Source organism: Pseudorasbora parva, chromosome 24 (genome assembly GCF_024679245.1).
Source record: "Pseudorasbora parva isolate DD20220531a chromosome 24, ASM2467924v1, whole genome shotgun sequence".
NCBI classification, from domain to species: Eukaryota; Metazoa; Chordata; class Actinopteri; order Cypriniformes; family Gobionidae; genus Pseudorasbora; species Pseudorasbora parva.
This window is the reverse complement of record NC_090195.1, coordinates 32,545,742-32,566,415: the sequence shown is the minus strand read 5'-3', so window position 1 is coordinate 32,566,415 and position 20,674 is coordinate 32,545,742. Positions and strand designations below refer to the sequence as shown.

General features: G+C 38.5%; 2 protein-coding genes across 4 annotated transcripts in view; one reads left to right on the top strand and one right to left on the bottom strand.

The window, feature by feature from the left end:
- The first annotated feature begins 861 nt into the window (after positions 1-861).
- bdh1 (3-hydroxybutyrate dehydrogenase, type 1) lies at positions 862-12,606 on the top strand. Its single transcript, XM_067435063.1, has 5 exons — positions 862-1,103; positions 2,281-2,391; positions 4,973-5,108; positions 6,733-6,885; positions 9,086-12,606. Exons 1-5 carry the CDS (start codon positions 891-893, stop codon positions 9,550-9,552), a joined length of 1,080 nt encoding a protein of 359 aa, XP_067291164.1. The 5' UTR covers positions 862-890; the 3' UTR covers positions 9,553-12,606.
- A 1,389-nt stretch (positions 12,607-13,995) lies between these two features.
- Positions 13,996-20,674, bottom strand: part of nck1b (NCK adaptor protein 1b) — a 72,590-nt gene continuing 65,911 nt past the window's right edge. For all 3 annotated transcript variants that reach the window (XM_067435060.1, XM_067435061.1, XM_067435062.1), the window contains 2 exons: positions 19,400-20,118; positions 13,996-18,595 (listed from right to left, as the gene is read on the bottom strand). In XM_067435060.1, coding sequence (XP_067291161.1) covers positions 18,395-18,595; positions 19,400-20,118 — 920 coding nt within the window. In that variant the 3' untranslated portion in view covers positions 13,996-18,394. The remainder of the gene's footprint in view (positions 18,596-19,399; positions 20,119-20,674) is intronic.

Here is a 20,674-nt window from a genome sequence, read left to right as displayed (position 1 = left end):
TCATATATATATATATATATATATTGTATCTGTTTCCTTTTATTCAGTGTTACAGGGCCTTTGCCTCCGCCTACAAAATAAAGCTTTGGAAATGATCATGTGTGTTTGATAGCCAGGCTTGTTTTCTGTAATAGCCTCCCTAGGCTACTTTAATATTTGACCTCTCCTGTCATCTTCCACCAGAACCAGGTTTGTAATTGAAGACTTGGTCTTGAGAACTAAAGGCACGAGTGTGATTTGCGTAAAGTTAAAAAATTGTTAAAAAATAGATTAATAAATATTATTCATAAATTATATTATAGCGACACCCTGTGGTTATTGGGGAAACATGCACTGTTTTAGTGTTTGTCGTCTTTATAAATTCTGGTCATGCAGTTTTTAATCAAATTGGTTTGTTAAAATAAAATATGGATTTGTTCTGGTCTGGTCTTTTATATTTATTCTATAGCATATACAAAGTTGGACAGGTTACATGGGCACAGATTATTATTATTATTAATAAGTCACCCATGTCAGAGTACTGAGTACAGTGGTTACATTTTACAATAATAATAATTAATACATAAAAAAAAGTAAAACTACATTTCAAAATACGGCCATTTCAAATATGCTAACCATTGCCAAATGTTCACATTTTGGATTAAGGTAATATAATCGTTATCATTAAATACATGTATTTATTAGATTTATTTAGGCTATATGTTTGCTGAAAGAAGTTTGGTAGCCGCATAATAAATCGTAATGTTATTGATATCATCATAATTTATGCTTCTGGCACCGCCCCTTAGGCGCATTCGCTCTTTTTCAATAGGTAAACATACTGTAATTTGCATAATTCATAAAACGTGCAGACACGGCCTCGCCCCCGCCAGAGTTGTCAACAGCTCAAGATGGCTGCGCTGCCGCTGGTGAGAGTCGCGCTGCTCATCGCCTTCTCGGTGTTTCTGACGCTCGTGCTGGGCTTCGGCCTGCCGTCCGTCCTCAACCTCTTCGCGCGACGCTGCGGCTTCCCGGAGGCGAGCGTGACCGAGTGCATCGTGCTCGTGTACGCGCTGTTCGTGCTGTACGTGGCCATGCCTCGACTGCCCCGCGGGACAGTGAAGGTAAAGTACTCAGACTCCAGTAAATGCTGTCATACACACAGTGTGTGACACATACGATTTAATGCAGTGTGCAATGCATGTGTGGTATAGATGGTAGGCTACATTATGCAACAAATTATATATATTTGCTTGTTATTTATTTGGTGTTTTTATGTAGTTAATTCATCAGCTATAAAAACTGCATATGTAATGCATGCATCTCTAAGTGCATACGTTATAAATGTGTGTGTGTTTGTGTTTATATAATGATGTATTATACAATAAAACAATATAGCATAGTTTTACATGATCTAAAATGTTACTTTGAAACCATATAATGCATTTATTATATAAAAATAATGGTTTGAGTTTTAAAAGTAACATTTTAGATAATGTGAAAACTATTATAAAAATGTAATTATAACTGTTATATTGTAACAGTTATGTTGCTTTTAATATTGTAAAACGTAATTATTATATAAAAATATTGTTTTATTATTCTAAAAGTTAGTCTAAAGGTCTTTCTCTCTCTCTCTATATATATATATAATCTATTATTATATGTAATTATCTATTATATGTAATTTTAACAACGTTTCAAAAGTAACATTTTAGAGCATGTAAAGAGTTTAATTATGTAAGATAGTATAATTATAAATGTTAAAACATCATGTTGCATTGTTGTAGTTATATTATACTTATTAAAATAGTGTTTTGTTATTATTATAAAAATTGGTCATATTTGAACTTTGAACATATATGATTTAAAAAGTAACATTATATATTAATGTAAAAATTATTTTAAAAATGTGTATATATAATAATGTTATATTAATACCATGTTATGTTAAACAATGTTTTTTGTTATTATTATAATAAATTGGTCTATAATAAAAAGTGCATATTATATATATATATATGTATGTATATGTATATATGTTGTGTGTGTGTGTGTGTTAAATTATTATTTTCTCAATCTTAAGTGGTCTCTTATTTAATTTTTTTCAGAGCTATATATATTATCATCAATGATCACAGTTTGAAAAGCCCTGATTTAGTAAGAAATGTCAGGAATTGCATCTGAGATGAGGTGCTGGTTTATTTCTGGCCAGCGCGGTGAATTGTTGGCACACTGGGTTGCAGTCGCACTGAATGCTGTGGGTTTGTAAAGTAATATTGCATAACATTTCCTTTTTAGGTTGAAGGCAAAGCTGTGCTGGTTACCGGCTGTGACTCTGGGTTCGGACTCGCCTTGGCCAAGCACTTTCACACACTCGGCTTCACTGTGTTTGCTGGTTGTCTGTTTAAGGTAATGATTCAACAATTCCTGCGATGTGCAGCTCAGTCGTACATCACTGATAATCATTCATTTAAACTGGAGGAGGTATAAAGTCAAGGCGGCTTAAGATGATGAAACATATACCGGTATTTCAAAACATTCTTGCAAATCATTCTTACGTTGTGGAAACAGTTGGTTTTGTGTGAAACCTTTTCAAACAGTGCACCCGGAAAGTATTCACAGCACGTCACTTTTTCCCCATTTTGTTACATTACAGCCTAATTCCAAAATAAATTCAATTCATTACTTTCCTCAAAATTTTACAAACAATACCCCATAATGACAAAAAGAAAGAAGTTTATTTGCCCGATAAAATTGACATGTCACAGCCTTTGATATGACACTCAAAATTGAGCTCAGGTGCTCCTGTTTCCACTGATCATCCTTTAGATGTTTCTATAAGTTGATTTGAGTCCACTTGTGGTAAATTCAGTTGATTGGACATCATTTGTAAAGGCACGCACCTGTCTGTATAACGTCCTTGAGTTAAAGGGGTACTTCAGCGCTGGGAAGATGAATCTGTATTTAAACTGGGCCATTAATGTAGTAGAAATGTGAAATTATGTTTGAATTTGGTGATTTCTGGACTGAGATAAGATATGAAAATCTATTTTTTTCTCATGGGGATGAAAGACTACAATTCCCAGAATGCTTCGCTGCCCTAAGAGGCCACTCCCAAAGCCACCGTTACCCACTGTGTTCTTTTTCATAAAATCAGTTCAGTTAGAGAACAGACGCTAAAATAAGAAATTAATGTGTCTGTTCAATATAATGTGATTTAGCCGTCACAAACGATCATTTGAATATACTCCAGGGTTACTACTGATACAAAGCCATATGCTAATCGCTGAAGTAACCCTTTAACAGTGTGTGTCAGAGCACAAACCAAGCCATGAAGTTCAAGGAATTGTTTGTAGACCTCTGAGACAGGATATCAAGGCACAGATCTGGGGACAGGTATGGAAACATTACACCATTGAAGGTCACAATGAGCACAGTGGCCTTCATCATCTGTAAATGGAAGCCAAATGAATAGCCAAACTGAGCGATCAGAGGAGAAGGGCCTTAGTCAGGGAGGTGACCAAGAACCTGATGATCACTCTGAAGCACCTTTCACACTGCGATTCCGGCAAATACACGGATAATGCGACCCGGCATTAGTTCCCGGGCCGCTAGATTTGGTCCATTCACACAGCCAGCGAAATGCCGTAATATGTGCGCTTTCACACACAACGCTTAACAGTCCCGGGTCGAGTTGACACGTGACATCCTGATTTGACGTGTAACGGCGAGCGATCTCAGCTTCAGCGCGGATAGTAAGGAGCTCCGTGGTCTCGACTTGTGTCCAGTTTGCGCACATTTCTGCTTGTTTAATTTGAGTTTCTTTTGTATTCGAACACTCTCTGCGTTTAAAACACAGACGAGCTCTTCTGGCACTGCAGGGTTGTGTTATTGAAAAAACAATCTCTAGGAGTTGCACAATAACTATGTACACGTTGCGGCTTTTGTTCACACAGCGCTCGTCCCGGGTCGAATACCGCAATATTACTAGGTCCCCGACCCGGGTCGAGAAACAAAATTATCTGGTCTGATGAAACAAAGATTGAGCTCTTTGGCCTGAATGGCAAGCATCATGTCAGGAGGAAACCAGACACCGCTCATCACCTGGCCAATAGCATCCCTACCGTGAAGCATGGTGGTGGCAGCATCATGATGTGGGGATGTTTTTCAGCGGCAGGTACTGGGAGACTAGTCAGGAATGAGGAAGAGGTGAATGCAGCAATATACAGAGACATCCTTGATGAAAACCTGCTCCAGTGCTCTGGACCTCAGACCAGGGCGAAGGTTCTTCTTCCAACAGGACAACGACCCTAAGCACACAGCCAAGATAACAAAACAATGGCTACGGGACAACTCAGTGAATGTCCTTGAGTGGCCCAGCCAGAGCCCAGACTGGAACACGATTGAACATCTCTTGAGATCGGAAAATGGCTGTGCACCGACGCTCCCCACCCAACCTGATGGAGCTTGAGAGGTCCTGCAAAGAACAATGGAAGAAACTGCCCAAATATAGCTGTGCCAAGCTTGTAGCATCATTCTCAAAAAGACTTGAGGCTGTAATTGGTGCCAAAGGTGCTTCAATAAAGTAATGAGCAAAGGCTGTGAATATTATGTACATGATTTTTTTTTTGTGTGTGTGTCTTTAATAAATTTGCAAAGATTTCAAAGAAAAACTTCTTTCACATTGTCATTATGTTGTATTGTTTGTAGAACTTTAAGGGAAATAATGAATTTAATCCATTTTGGAATAACACTGTAACATAAAATGTGAAAAAAGTGAAGTGCTGTGAATACTTTACGGATGCACTGTAATTCTAGCAGCATGACCAAGTTTTAATTTCACGATTATGTATAAACTGTATTATGATATTGTACTGGAAATGTATGCATGTACTCTCTCACTGCATAATGAACAGCCGTGCGCATATTGTGGCGCAGCATGCAGCGTCTGTAACGCCATGCCGGTGTTTGCTTGTGTGTGTGGAATAAGGATGGAGATGGAGCGAAGGAGTTGGAGAGTGTCCACTCGGAGAAGCTGAAGGTGGTGCAGCTGGACGTCTGCAGTGAGGAGCAGGTCTCTCAGGCGCTTCAGTTCGTCACTAACAACCTGGAAGACTCGGAGAAAGGTGAGGCTTCTTTATGGATGATGAGTTTAAAGGTCATGTCGGAGAACCAGACAACAGTGATAAAAAAATAGGGACATATTTTAGTATTACTTTATAGTATTTGTTTTTATTTAGCTTTTATTTTTATATGTTCAATAAATAAATAAAAGTATGTATATTTGGTATGTGCTTTTGTCAGTTTATTTATTTACTTATTCATTTTTTAAATATAGCTTTTTAAGTTTTTATGCTTTATTTATTTATCTTACTTTTTATTTTTAGGTAATAATTGTAGGGCCCTCTAGTGGTAAAACTAAACCATGCATTTTGCAGAAGAACATTGTTTTGGTTGTGCTCACTGCTAGACTTAACGTGTTGGTTCACCCAAAAACTAAATTCCGGTGGTCAGCCGGAAGATATTTCACTTTATAACGTGTTAAATATGGATATTTATCTGATACAAGCCCATCGATTCACTTTTCAGAAGGCCTATATTAATCCCTAGAGCCGTGTAGATTACTTTAATAATGGATGGATGCACTTTTTTGGGCTTCAGATTTTGGGCTCCCATTCACCACTATTATAATGCTTGGATTAGCCAGGACATTTTTTTATATAACTCTGATTTTTAAGTACATTTCACATATGGAATTAAGTAACATCCACTTAACTAAGTTAAGTAAAATTAACAAAGAAAATATAAGTCATTTTAAATGCCAGTAAACAGTCATTTCTACTTGGTTGTAGATTTCTTTGCAATACTTTTTACTCAAACAATATAACACTGAAATTGTAACGTGTATGCTTTAGAAACATCTAAGTAAATAATACAATTGATATTGTGTAGATACCAAAACTACATAATAGAAGTATGCGGCACCTGAACACAGAGACGGTAACATTTGATGGATTGTTTTTGGCAATATGAATGTGCCATGTTGAGTAGAAAATCAACTCCAAATGTCACAAAATGGCAAGTTACTAAAATGAACAACAAAAGTAATGGTAAAACAGGCTAAATACAGCTGGAAAACAGCAGAACCTTATGATGGGATAAAATGATTGACTACAGAGGAACAGGTGGAAAGTTACAATAATATATCTAGCATAAAAAAATACAAGCTGGTTGTGGAAAGTATTGTTGGGTCTTTTAGAGCAAGGGGTTTCAAACTGCAGTCCGGGAGCCCCAGGGGCCACAAGGGGGTGCTAGGGGTCAATGAAAAAATTGAGGGGAAAAAAGATGCTACACAATATGGATCGTCATTTGCAAAGTATGAGAGAATATTACGTTTTTATTATGATTTCTAAATACTAAATACTTTCTAAAGCTGGAAAACAATTGAAAAATAAAAGTAAAATTGAAAAAGCTGCGCTGCTATCTCAGACGAGACGGAAGTGCAAAAATGGTCAGCTAAACTAGCAGATCAGCAGTGGAAAAAAAAAATATAAATCCTGCTTCTGAAACTAATTGGCCAAACAGGAAAACTCAGCAAAGACTTCTTACAAAAACAAACAAATAAAAAATATCTTGATTATTCCAAACTAAGAATGTGTATTTATTTTTTCATAACTGTCTGAATTTGTTCAGGATGTGTGATAATCTGAATTACACAAACCTGTGTGTGTGTGTGTGTGTCTTGTGCAGGTCTGTGGGCTGTGGTCAACAATGCTGGCATCTCCACATTCGGTGAGGTGGAGTTCACGACCATGGACACATACAGGCAGGTGTCAGAGGTCAACCTGTGGGGCACCATCCGAGTCACCAAAGCCTTTCTGCCTCTCATCCGCAGGGCTAAAGGTAAAAATAACCCACTGCACAATATATGCATGAGAATATGTCCGGCGTTAGGTTTAATGAACTTCAAGGTGCAGATAATATGTAATTTGGCTGAGATTAACTATAAACTGTTAATGTTTTCCTACAGTTTTCATTTCGGTTAGACTTTCCCTGTAATAAAGGAATGATTTAATCTCAGTGGATCATTGATTAAAGCAAATGGACTTTGGAGTGTGTCAGGCCTTTTGACTTCAGACTTTTGTGTTTTCTGTGATCCAACATTTTCAGTGAATTTTAATTATTTGTCCTAGTTGTTATATTATTATTATTATTATTATTATGTCCTGATTCTATCGCAACTCTCTCTCGAAAGTGTCTCTGTATCATTTCAAAATGTAAAAAATCAACAACAAAAAATTATTTATAATGTGTGTCCCATGTGCAGAAAAAACACCCCCAAAGCATGATGCTACCACCCCCATGATTAACAGTAGGGATGGTGTTCTTGGGATGGTACTCATCATTCTTCTTCCTCCAAACACATTTAGTGGAATTATGACCAAAAAGTTATATTTTGGTCTCATCTGACCACATGACTTTCTCCCATGACTCGTCTGGATCATCCAAATGGTCATTGGCAAACTTAAGACAGGCCTGGACATGTGCTGGTTTAAGCAGGGGAACCTTCTATGCCATGCATGACTTCAAACCATGACGTCTTAGTGTATTACCATCAGTAACCCTGGAAACGGTAGTCCCAGCTCTTTTCAGGTCATTGACCAGCTCCTTCCGTGTAGTTCTGGGCTGATTTCTCACCTTTATTAGGATCATTGAGACCCCACGAGGTGAGATCTTGCATGGAGCCCTAGTCTGTGGGAGAATGACAGTCATGTTTAGCTTCTTCCATTTTCTAATGATTGCTCCAACAGTGGACCTTTTTCACAAAGCTGCTTGGCAATTTCTCCGTAGCCCTTTCCAGCCTTGTGAAGGTGTACAATTTTGTCTCTAGTGTCTTTGGACAGCTCTTTGGTCTTGGCCATGTTAGCAGTTGGATTCTTACTGATTGTATGGGGTGGACAGGTGTCTTTATGCAGCTAACGACCTCAAACAGGAGCATCTAATTAAGGATAATAAATGGAGTGGAGGTGGACATTTTAAAGGCAGAATAACTGGTCTTTGAGGGTCAGAATTCCAGCTGATAGACAGGTGTTTAAATACTTATTTGCAGCTGCATCATACAAATAAAGTTTAAAAATCATATATTGAGATTTCTGGATTTTTTGTTAGATTATGTCTCTCACAGTGGACATGCACCTACGATGACAATGTCAGACCCCTCCATGATTTCCAAGTGGAGAACTTGCAAACTAGCAGGGTGGTCAAATACTTATTTTCCTCACTGTATGTGTGTGTGTGTGTGTGTGTGTGTGTATTATATATAATCAATTTTTCTACATGTATACACAGTGGGTGCGAGACACTGTGGCTTGTAGGTCTCTCCAGGCCTCCGTCTAACCATTAGACGACCAGGTGTTGGACAAAGCTGAAAATTGGACTCATCCGAGATGACCTTACTCCAGTCCTCTACAGTCCAATACATATATTTCTTATTTTATTATACTGTATATTTATATTATTTAATGTATATATTTTTAAAATAATTTTGCAGGTTAAATCAAACTCAAAAAACATTACTATAACTATATATTTTGTATTATATTTATTTACAAACCTCATTTGTACACTCTTTCAAAAGTTTGTAGTCAGTAAGATTTTTTTTTTAGAAAAATGTATTCAATTGATCAAAATCCACAGTAAATGCATTTATAATTTAGCAAAAGTTTTGTTTCAAATCATTTTGAACATTTCATTGAAAGAATCCTAAAAGTCTCAGTTTCCACAAAAACTGTTTTTAACATTGATAATAATGAGAAATGTTTCTTAAGTATCAAATCATCATATTATAATGATTAGTAAAGGATCATGTGACACTGAAGACTGGAGTAATGATGATAAATTCAGCTTTGATCACAGAAATAAATTACAATTTACAATATATTACATAGAAAACATTATTGCCATTCAAAATAGCTATTTTACAGTATTACGTCTCTATTTGTTTTTTGTTTTTTTTTTGACTAAATGAATACACTGCTGACCTCAAAGCCCATGTTTGTAGGCCTCTGCACCTCACCTCACTTTTGTTGTCTTTTGGTTACAGGTCGTGTGGTGAACATCGCTAGCATGTACGGCAGAATGGGAAACGCTCTCCGATCCCCTTACTGTGTTTCCAAATACGGAGTGGAGGCTTTTTCTGACTGCCTCAGGTATGAAATGAAGGCTTGGGGCGTCAAAGTTATCGTCATTGAGCCTGGAAACTTTATCGTGGCCACGGGCATCCTAACACGTGACATAGTCACGACAACAGCAGAGAAGCTGTGGAAGGAGGCGCCCCCTGGTGTCCAGGAGGACTATGGGAAGGCTCACTTTGAGCAGTACATGGCTCTTATGCGCTCCTACTGCAACAGCGGCCAGCGAGAAATCGAGCCCGTGTTAGACGACATCACGGATGCCATCACGTCCAAACGGCCATACACACGGTACAACCCTATGGAGCCGCACTGGTGGATCCGCATGCAAATAATGACCCACCTTCCTGCGGCCGTCTCAGACAGACTCTACTTCTAATGATATGCCACCTTCCTTCTGTCTAATATTTCCTCACAGGGTTCATTAATGAATTGTTTATATATGACATAATGAATGCAGTCAAATCAGTATACAACTGTTAATGAGAAAAAGAATCACACAAATCTTAAAGTGCCGCTATTATGCTTTTCAGATATTACCTTTCATGGAGTAGATAGTGAATGTAAGAGGTCTGCAAAGTTTCAAAGATCAAAGTGCGGAAAAATGGAGTCTCCCAAAAAAATGGAGAGTTCTGGCCAATCAGAGCAGAGCAGACCGATCACAGTAGACTGGTTCATCTGACCAATCAAAACAGAGTAGACCAATCACAACAGACTGGTTCATCTGACCAATCAGAGCAGAGCAGACCAATCACAATTAGACTGGTTCATCTGACCAATCAGAGCAGAGCAGACCAATCACAACAGACTGGTTCATCTGACCAATCAGAGCAGAGCAGACCAATCACAACAGACTGGGCCATCTGACCAATCAGAGCAGAGCAGACCAATCACAACAGACTGGGCCATCTGACCAATCAGAGCTGATGCTGCAGTGTATTATTGAGAAAATTAAAGTGTTTTAGATCTGAATTAGAAGCCTTTAAAATAGCATAATAGGGGCACTTTAAAGGAATATTTTGGGTAAAATACAACTAAAATTATAGAAGCCTTTTATGGCCTACTACAGGAAATAACGTCAGCATAAGACAAGTCACCATTATTTTGCCCCAAATATTTGAGTTTAAAGGTATGCACTTTGATTCACTTTATTTGAACGCTTTACAGTATTTTGATTTGGTCGTGCAGACATTAACATAGAGCAGTGATGAATAACCAGAGGCCAGAAGCGTGAGTCTCCTCAATGAAGGACAGCACCAGCGATGAACAAAAGAGACGCCTGTGGTCCTGCCACTGCTCTCTCAGGAGAAACAGAAAGAGTGAGGCTTTGAAAGGGTTAAACACATTCCCCCATTACCACCCTTTCACTTCCAACTATCTATATCATCTGATTACGAGAAATTATGAGATCAATCCTCATCCACAAATAAACTTGGTGCTGAAACATTTTGAAAGTTGAAATTAAAGGGGCACTTCAGCGCTGGGAAGATGAACCTGTATTTAAACTGGGTCATTAATGTAGTAGAAATGTGAAATTATTTTTTAATTTGGTGATTTCCAGACTGAGAAAAGACAGAAAATGTATTTGTCTCATGGGGATGAAAGACTACAATTCCCAGAATGCTTCACTGCCCTGTGAGGCCGTTCCCAAAGCCACCACTACTAGATTACTGCACTTTACCAACCGCGACCGCGTTCATCTTCATAAAATCAGTTCAGTTAGAGAACAGACACTACAATTAAAAACTGAACGTGTCTGTTCAATATAATGTGATTTAGCCGCTGAGGGAGAGTCACCAACACTGCAGGAATCAAATACATTCGTGATGAGCTGAATCTGAGTAAACGTGACGGCACTCGCGGCATAGATTCACAGCGCGTGTTTTCACTTCATGCCTTTGGAAGATTAACTTTCATAGGAATTGATTTGAGAAGTTGAAACACTTACTTTGCTCCGCCGGCTGCACCGTTTACATGAAGTAACCCTTTAAGTACGTGTGCAGCGTCCCAAATTGCATAATTCTGCTATGCAGTAACACAATGTCCTTTTCTGACTGGCTGTGTTTAAAATAGCGCACTATTCTTACTGTTGCTGCAGTGTATACAAATGTTTGTGGTCAGTAAGTTATTATAATGTTTTTGAAAGAAGTATCTTATGCTCACCAAGGCTACATTTATTTTACCGTCATTAGTGTAACATTGAGAAATATTACTTTATTATTTTCTTTAATATTTTAAACTGTAATTTATTTCTGTAATCAAAGCTGAATTTATCATCATTACTCTAGTCTTCAGTGTCACATGATCCTACACTAATCATTCTCATATGAGGATTTGCTGCTTAACAAACATTTCTGATTATCATCAATGTTGAAAACAGTTGTGCTGCTTCATATTTTTGTGGAAACTGAGATACATTTATGTCTGGGTTGTTTTAATTATTTGAAGTTGAAATCTTTTGCAACATTGTGTTATCAATTTGATGTGTCCTTGCTGGAAAAAGGGTATACATTTTTTTTTTTTACTGTGTGTTAAAATTACTGCTGACCCCAACATTTTAAAAATACAACAGTGAAGACACCATTGAATTAATGTGATAAGGTCATATGACAACAATGTATAATACAGTTCAAATCTGAGGAATTATGCCTGTTTTACTTAGTCTCTGAAAATGTGCATTGTACACAACGCATGCACTAGTGAGCTAGTATTGCATTTTGAACATAGCCAGATATCACAAAACAAAACCTAATCATAAAATATTGCTTGCAAACACTGGCGTCTAGCTAAATTTATTGATTCTTATTTTGGCTTTAAATGATTAGTCCACCCCAAAATGATCGTGTTATCAGAAATTTGATAATTCCTATTTCTTAAGTCACGATTAGGCTACAAGCTTGTTAATTATGTTCATGTGCTTTGCTGGAATGAACAGGAATCATGGAAGACACTGGTTTATTTTTGCTTATTAATTAGGAAAATCTTATTAAAACCAAAATTATAGTGTACTAAAATTGTAGTGTCACATGCACTGACAACCATCTAACATTTCATTACAACGATATCCAGAATTTTGCCAAGCTGTAATATCGGTCAAATGCTCGTTTCCGCTGTGTACAAAACCTACAATACCCTTCAAATGATTACTCGTATATAAAAATATGCACTACATTAATGCAAGTCACCCTAACGTTTGCTGTTTTGGGAAGAAGAAAAAAAATTTGTAATACCTATCACAGCTCTACCCGCCACCATGTGTAAAGTTTATGGCACGCCTGCCAACATAACTGGCATTTAGCAGTGACACTGTCAGGCTTTGTCATTTACAACAAAGTAAGCTAGCATTATAATATAACAATTAGCCTAATCACGATACCGTTTAACGTTACAGTGGCTGAATAGATTCATTAAAAACGTTAAAGATTAAAACTCACCTGATGTGCATTCTTCGTTTTTTTTTTTCTATAAGCAGAGTTTACAAACAATCATTTTTACGATCATATTCCAAAAGCATGTCAAGGCAGCATAATACTTACCTCTCATGTTGTTCATCTTCGGAACACAAATGAAGATGTGTTTGATGAAATTCGAGAGCTCTCTGACTCCATAGACAGCAATTGAATGTAGCCTACTACCTTTCTGGGCCTTAAAAGTGTTAAGATATTGTTTAAAAAAGTCCATGTGACTCCAGTGGTTGAGCCTATAGTTATTGAAGCGACGGGAGTACTTTTTTGTGCGAAAAATAACGACTTTATTCAACAATCTTCTCTCCCCTGCCCTGTCACTCTTATTCACCAAGTACAGCGCTTCCGGTTTTTGCGGCAAAACGGCGGCTCACTATTGGCTGAGCACGATCACATGCTTGCATTGTGCCTTGAATAACTGAATTCTCGATTTTTTAAATTAAGTATTTGAGAATTATCACTAACTGCTACTCTTCTGTAGTGCAAGGGCTTATTGGCTTTATTACAAAAACACTTCAAAAATCCACCATATATTATATGCCAATAAAAAACAACAACAACAACAACAACAACACTATTCTCAAATCCTGACTTTACAAGCAGGGTGGACAGCATGTGAACCGGTGTGGCATGTTTGTAATATCTCATGTTGGCCACGGGAGGGAGCAGTTTAGCTGACATAGTGTTCCACACTAACAGTAGAACTAAAAAAATAATAATAATGAGGAATGTCTTTGCTCATTTAGACATTATATTATTCCCTAATAAGGAACAACAGTGTTTGCATAGCTTTCTGGCTTGATTTCCTGTGAATGTGAAAACAAGTGAAGTCTGCATTTGAGTTTCAGTACATTCCTGGTCTGGCTACTTCCACTACAGTTGTGTGCACTTAATATAACTGATGTTGCAATCAGCTAATAGTATCTACAGTAATAGTCATCTGCATCTATTATTTTAGGGATTTCCACCAGCTTTGGTTGCAAAATCACGGGGAGTACATTTTTGTATTTAGGGAACTATGAAGACGCAAGTCATTTCATGATCACACGGTGCTCCTACTGTTTTCTAGTTTTCTATCAAACTGTCCTTTCTCTTTCTATAGCTTACATGTTTCAGTAGGAATAGTGCCTGTTTCTTGTGTTAATTGTCTCACACACAGCATGTGTAAAGTCATTAAGATTCCCAGCAGGACTTCATCAAATGCCAGAAATATAATTCCCATAGCAAGAACACGATTCATGTAGGTTAACATTTCAAATGACATTGACTTGTATTATTAAGCCGTTATATGTGGTTTTAAAGCACTTCAATTCTGTGACAGCACATTTTTCTGCTCTGGACGACAAAAGATGTCAATATTGATTTATGTAGTTTATTTCTTCCTTTGTACAGATCAATAAACTCATTACACAAGATGAAGAGTTTCATCTTCATGGAGACAGCGAGAATACAACTACGTTTCATCTGTGGAAACGGTTCACTCTGATGCCTCGTTCAGACTGTCAGGCCAAATCCGATTTGTGTGGATATCCGATTGGAATTTGATCATATTTAGCAAGTGTGAATGGCTACACATCACATCATATACACACACACACACACAGTGGCTAGAAAAGGTGTGTGAACCCCTTGCAGGATCTGTGAAAATGAGAATAATTTAAACAAAATAAGAGATCATACAAAATGCTTTTTATTATTATTTAGTTCTGAATAAGATATTTTACATAAAATATGTTTACATACAGTCCACAAGATGAAATATTACCCTCCAAAAACAAACACAATACATTTTCAAGTAAATTGTACATAATTTGTAGTTTGGGAAATATACAAGTATCTTCTATTGCTTCCGAAGGTCAGGACTAAAAAGAAAAGAAAAATATGTACGCAAAATAAGAAACATTTGGACATCTTCCTCTTGTTCAAAAGTTGTCCTCAGATCTCAGAATCATACAGTCACTGATGAAAAGGGTTCAAATATGCAAAAGATGCTGGAAGACTGAAGAATTTGCAGGACCTGGAGGATTTTTCTGAAGAATGTTGTACAGTTTAACGGATCAGGACAAACAAGAGACTCAAGAACAACCATCACAAAACACACACAGCCATGGATCATCAGGGCAAAAACAAAGCATTAAAAATCAAGGGTATGGAAACTTTTGAATGGGTAATTTAAATAAATTCTGCTTTTTTTTGTGTCTTGTGGACTATATGCAAACACCTTTTATGTAAATTATCTTATTCAGGACAGTACTAAATAAAAAAATAACCATAAGCATTTTGAATGATCTCTTATTTTGTTAAAATTATTCACATTTTCTGCAAGGGGTTCACGTAATTTTTTCGTGCCACTGTATATGAAATGCGATTTATACGAACCCGTTTCAAGCTACATTCATATGTGGTTAGAAATCGCATTTGTGGAAATCTGTTTCAGTCTGACCGCTCTAATCGGATTTCACATAGTTGTGACATTCTCACGGCGTTATAGGAAACATGCTGAGCCGCTGTAGAAATAATGTTGTGTTGTTGCAAAGTGCCGGTCGTGCAGAAAATGACAATATAATGGAGAGATGTTTTGAAACCGGCGGATACGACAGCGCAGAACTGCCTATTAACGCAACGTCAACATTATTGCCAATAAAACCAACTCAGATATTCGGGAAACAAAATCAGGAGACACAAATCAGACCGATCAGTTGCAATACACCATATGAAGAGTCAATTATTTAGATCCGATTCCAATCGAATACACAAATAATCGGAATTGGACTGACAGTGTGAACGTAGCCATAATCCAGGAATAATGAGGTAACTCATTAAAACGGGTCCATTCAGCCCACTAAAAGTAGAGGATCCAGAGGACTGAACTGTAAAAAAAAATTACATTGATGAGGGCTTAGGGATTTATCCTTCTTTCAGAAAGCTTGCATTAAATCAAAAAGTTATTTCAGAAATTAGCCGAAACATAGTACAAGACTGAAATGATGTGGCATTGTGTGATGTAGCACAAAACATCCATGGTTTGTTGCAATGCACCTTGCATGACATTTCGTTTATTTGCAGACCCAACACAAATAAGTCTATACGTCTCTGTTCAAAATCAATCAACAGCACCATGTTCCCATAAGAAAAGATAATGAAGTTTTTTTTTGGTTACAACCCACAGGAGGAGAGGGGAAAAAAAAAAAAAAAAAACACTTGCTGGTTGGGTCTACACACTTGATATCCACTGCTTTCAATTCTTAGTTACTTCGTAATCTTCATAATCTAGCAGTCTAAAGCACAGAAATACGCATATCCAGACATTAATAGGTAACCATGTTTGCTAGTCACCTTGGTCAAGTTTGATGCGATATCTAATTTGACACAAATTAAAACAAAGCTGTGAAGCAACGATGTAGCTTTGTTCAGCAAGGTTTATGATTAACACCAGAGTAGACAGAGGGGTGTCCAGTCCTGCTTCTACACCGCCAGCTTCTTGCATAATTTACCTCCAAACCCAATTAAACACGCCTGAACCAGATCATCAAAGTCTTTAGGATTACTGGAAACCTTCAAGCAGGTGTGTGGGAGCTAAAGTCTGCAGGAAAGCAGACCCTACGATGCAGGATTGGACACCCCCGGGAATAACTCAAATTATGGCTTTAACCCTGACTAAGGTCTATATGGTAAGGTCACTTCAGTCAGGAGACAAATCATGATAAGTTCCTCAATGGAAACATTTGTATTACCAGGACATGATCCGTGCACACCTGTCACTTATCAGGGACATGCAAAGCGATACTCAAATAACAATGTGCGTAACAATAGCGTAGAGGAACACCAAACCTTTGGTTCCAACAACTGAGACAAAGGCACGATTTTAAGCACAAACTATGTGATAAGACTAAACAATTTAGAAATCCCTCATCCAAAACAAGTCAAAACCCAAAGTTGGGTAACAAGGTTGTTCTGATAAGGTCTTGGGAGAGGTTATCCAATAAAGTTTGGTTGCTTGGCATCCTCAAAAACCGACAAAACTACTAAACTAAATTGTTTGGTACTGTTGAGTCAACACTTTGTCCTGAAGCAAAACCACCGTCCTAAACAATTTAAGTCACACAGAGTGTCATATTGACAGAAGTCTGACATCTCCACTAATCCCAGACCAAATCGCTCGACCAAACTCTGAATGTCCCAGTGATTTTTTTCCACACACTACTCAAAAAAAAAAACATTCCTCAACTCTTGCCTCAGTCCGGCTCCAAACAGCTGGAGAAGTAATCACGGTCATAGTGATGGTCTCCTGGAGGAGAGCCCAGATCATCACCCTCCTCTTGAGTCTTGAGAAAAGAAACTTCAATGTTTTTGCAACTTGAAACAGAGACGTGTCCAGGGAAGTGTCTTTTCCATTGCCTGGTCCACCAAACATACTTATCTACCAAGTTTTACATATAAACATTAGATCCTCAATGGAACATCTCTCACCGTTTATCATAACCCGATAAAAACTACAAGGAAGCAGCACTGCAGATCTCGATCGCCAAGCGAAGTAGATCCTTCCTTGAAACCTGAGCTCACAATGCTGCCTTCATTCATCCTCTATACGCTACACTTCATTTAAAAAAGTGAGCAACCAAATGAGTGCCAAACAATGCAAAGAAAAAGGCAAACACCTGATTAGGCTTCCAAACAACAGGCAAATAACCACCGCCAGCGATAACAAAAACCACACACCCGTTACGTCAAGAGGATTTTGGCCTTGATCACGAAAGACAGCTTTATTAGTAAAACACTGAATGATAAAAGATCTATTGTGTGCACCAATGTTTAATCTTCTTTAATCCTCAGTCATGGCATTGCAATTCAGGCTCCAATGAAGATCTGCAACTCTTCCATGTTCATTCAAATACATGTCTAGTAGAAGACATCAATCCCAGCTAAGCTCTTTGAAAAAGTGATCATAATCAAAACATCATATTTATGGCATAGCATGGATTCTTACAGTTCTAAGATGAGTGGATAACAAATTTAGGACTAGCTGACAATCGTCAATAACTTGCACCTCGATTGTCAAGGAAGTAGAACTTCTGTAACTCCACCCCTACATACATATAGATGTAGAACATCTACATCAGACTACAAGCTTGATTTAAGTTTGGAAACGTACAGATGCAAGTCATCCTGTTTTGATTGCAGTTCAAGTTTAATCTGATAGTGCCTAAATCTGAATATTCTTGCAAATCCTTGTCAAGTTTCGGTAACTTGCTTTTATTGTTTGAGCATTTTGCAGAAAATTCCTAATAAATATAGCAGATTACGTCAATTTCAATAGTTCTGTGTCGCTCCGGCAATGCACGCAGTAACAGACAGTATGTGAGACCTTTGAAACAGCAAAGTTGAGCAAAGTTCTTCTGAAGTCAGGACTTCAACAGCAGACACTTGAAAGAACAGTTAAAAAAATTGGCAGGGAAGTTCAAGAACAAATGAACAATACATTTTCGAAATTAATGCAAAGAATATATTAACAAAAGAAGACCTAGTTTTTTAATTCTAATACATGTTGACGTCGAAATACATTGCATCACCTATGGTCTAAACATACTGTTTTTGATGCATTGGGCGTGTCGCTCAATGAAACGAGCAAGTTTCCGAGCAAATCAACGGGAGTGTCTTTGTCCATCTCTCCCTGTACCTCCCTTTCATGGAATGCTTGATATTCTCAGTCTGTCAGTCTGTGTAGTCCTTGTTAACTGGATATTCTTTCTACTACAATCAGGAGGCAGCCAGAGCCTTGACCAGGTAGAGTTTGTCGCCCTGTTCGCTAGTAAAGATGGGCGCCTTTTTGTAGTGTTCCACCAACTCCTCCATTGTGTTAAACTTGCGCTGTCCGATGCAGTACAGGTTGTCCTTCAGCTGGACTTTGAAATGCTTGTTTTTGGACTGAGCTTTCAGCGATATTGAAAAGTCATTGGGCTAGAAAAACAAAATATAAAGAGAAGGAGAAGAAATGGTTAATTCAGACCAGCTGTTGAAAGCAGCAATTTATTAACTCTTATTAAAGTTATTAACCCTTCGGACAGCCTGTATGATCTATGGAGGCATCCTTATTGACAAGTTCATAAGAAACAACAGCAAGCGCTCCTCACTCAAGCAAAACATGAAAGAATCAACTCACAAATGATTCACAATACAAGTGCAGTCAAGTACACAGCTCAATATGTCTTGGAATGGAGCTAGTGGGCTTTTGCAAACTAAAAAGGAACTATGACATTTATTTTGCAATGCGAAACTCATCACATTGAACTTACAACAGATAGGGTGTTTTCCCTTAAATGAGGACTGAAGTATGGTACTTAAGTTGTCTGGCTATCACCAGACCAAGCTCAATTTAAAATTGAACATTGGTCTGGGGAGTCTTCTCTGTATTTTCTACTGCACAAGAGGCGTGATCAACTGGCATTATTGGAATAACTCTGTATGCAATTGGATAGTCAGTCCTTCAACCAATCAGACCACAAGAGGCGTGATCAACAGGCAACGATCCATCGCTTTTCTATCCGTCATCGTGTTAAACCCGCCAATAGTGTGCCAGGTGGATAAGCCAGTCTATGATTGGTTACCGCAAAAGTGTAACAGAAGCAGTAGAAATTAATGTACAGGTTTCCAGACTGAGTTGCCGTGCGAAAACAAATCATCAACAGATCAGGCTGGGTTTACCCAGTCTAGTACTTAAGCAAATTCATCAGAATACAAGGAGGAACATTTCAGTCTACTTACTGAGGACTCGCTGTCCCGGATAAGAAAGTCTCCCTCTGTGCCCCTCTGGTTGAGTGCCACCTCTGCCTGATGGCGGGTCACCTTCCCGTAGTACCACTGCTTGCCAGCGAAGCGTCCGCTGGATGAAGGCTCAATGTAGTCACAGTCAGGTGTGGGCGGCCCGGCCATGCTGGCCGAGTTGTGCGACTCCTGCAGAACATTCACGTAGTTTTTCGGCACAAGACCCACCTGCCCATCGGCTTTGCGACACTTCCACCACTCCGGGTCGTTTTCTGGCTTCTCCACAACATCCATAACCTCACCCTTCTCAAAGTTCAGCTCTTCGTCGTTGCCCGAGCTGAACGGGTAGAGTGCCTGTACTGTGTGCAGCACTCGGTTGCCGTTCGCACTAACTTCTCCCACAGCCAACTTCTCCGACAAGCCAGCAGAGTCGTTGCTCGCCGATCCATCCGCATCCTCCGTCACGTAGTTGGATGGGAACCACCCCGAACGGCCATTGTAGCTCCCCCTCCACCAGCCATCGCTGCACTTCTCCATGACGATGACCCTCGTGCCCTTAACCAACGACAACTCATCTTCCCGCTCTGCCGCGTAGCTGAACTTGACAAGCGCAGGAAGATTTAGGTCGTACAGACGTTCGCCGTTGTCTGGGTAGAAGTCGGAGTCCGCGTTGGAGGCTGTATCACGCATGCCTGTTTTCCTCTTCACCTTACCGATCCCTGCATGCATACAGAAAATAAGTCAAATTAAGGTTAGCCCTAAACATACAACCAGTGTCCTCTTTGCACTCAACTACTTGCACTTGGGAGTTCACTGAGAGCATTTTTCATCAACAATGCCACTGGAAATTGGCAATGCAGCAAAGTTGAGCAGAGTTCAACTTGATGGAAACAAATGCAATGCAACTCCCAGTGGGACTGCAATGAATCACCAAGTCTTTTTAATTTGCTAACAAATAACAACCTTTTTCCAGTGAGTTTGTTCCTGCATTCTGGGATTGCCTTCTCCATGAAGAATACCTGAGATAATGCTTTACCTTTGTGAACAGCTTTAGTTTCAGAAGCGCAATTCTGACGCCTCCGAATGTAGACTAGGTTTGACACTGACTAGCTTTTGGATGTATCCCGAGCACAGTATCATGCATTAGCTTTATGACATTGACTGCACGACTGTCCACTTTAAAATAACACATTTAACAAAAAGGATTTTCAATGAAAAATTTTAATCAGAAATGAAAAATGTGTTGAGACAGTCTCTTCAGGGGGTAATTTTATC

Coding starts and splice junctions, on each gene's coding strand:
- bdh1 (XM_067435063.1), top strand. CDS start 891: ATGGCTGCGCTGCCGCTGGTGAGAGTCGCGCTGCTCATCGCCTTCTCG. Junction 2,392..4,972: donor TTGCTGGTTGTCTGTTTAAG/GTAATGATTCAA, acceptor GTGTGGAATAAG/GATGGAGATGGAGCGAAGGA. Junction 5,109..6,732: donor CCTGGAAGACTCGGAGAAAG/GTGAGGCTTCTT, acceptor TGTCTTGTGCAG/GTCTGTGGGCTGTGGTCAAC.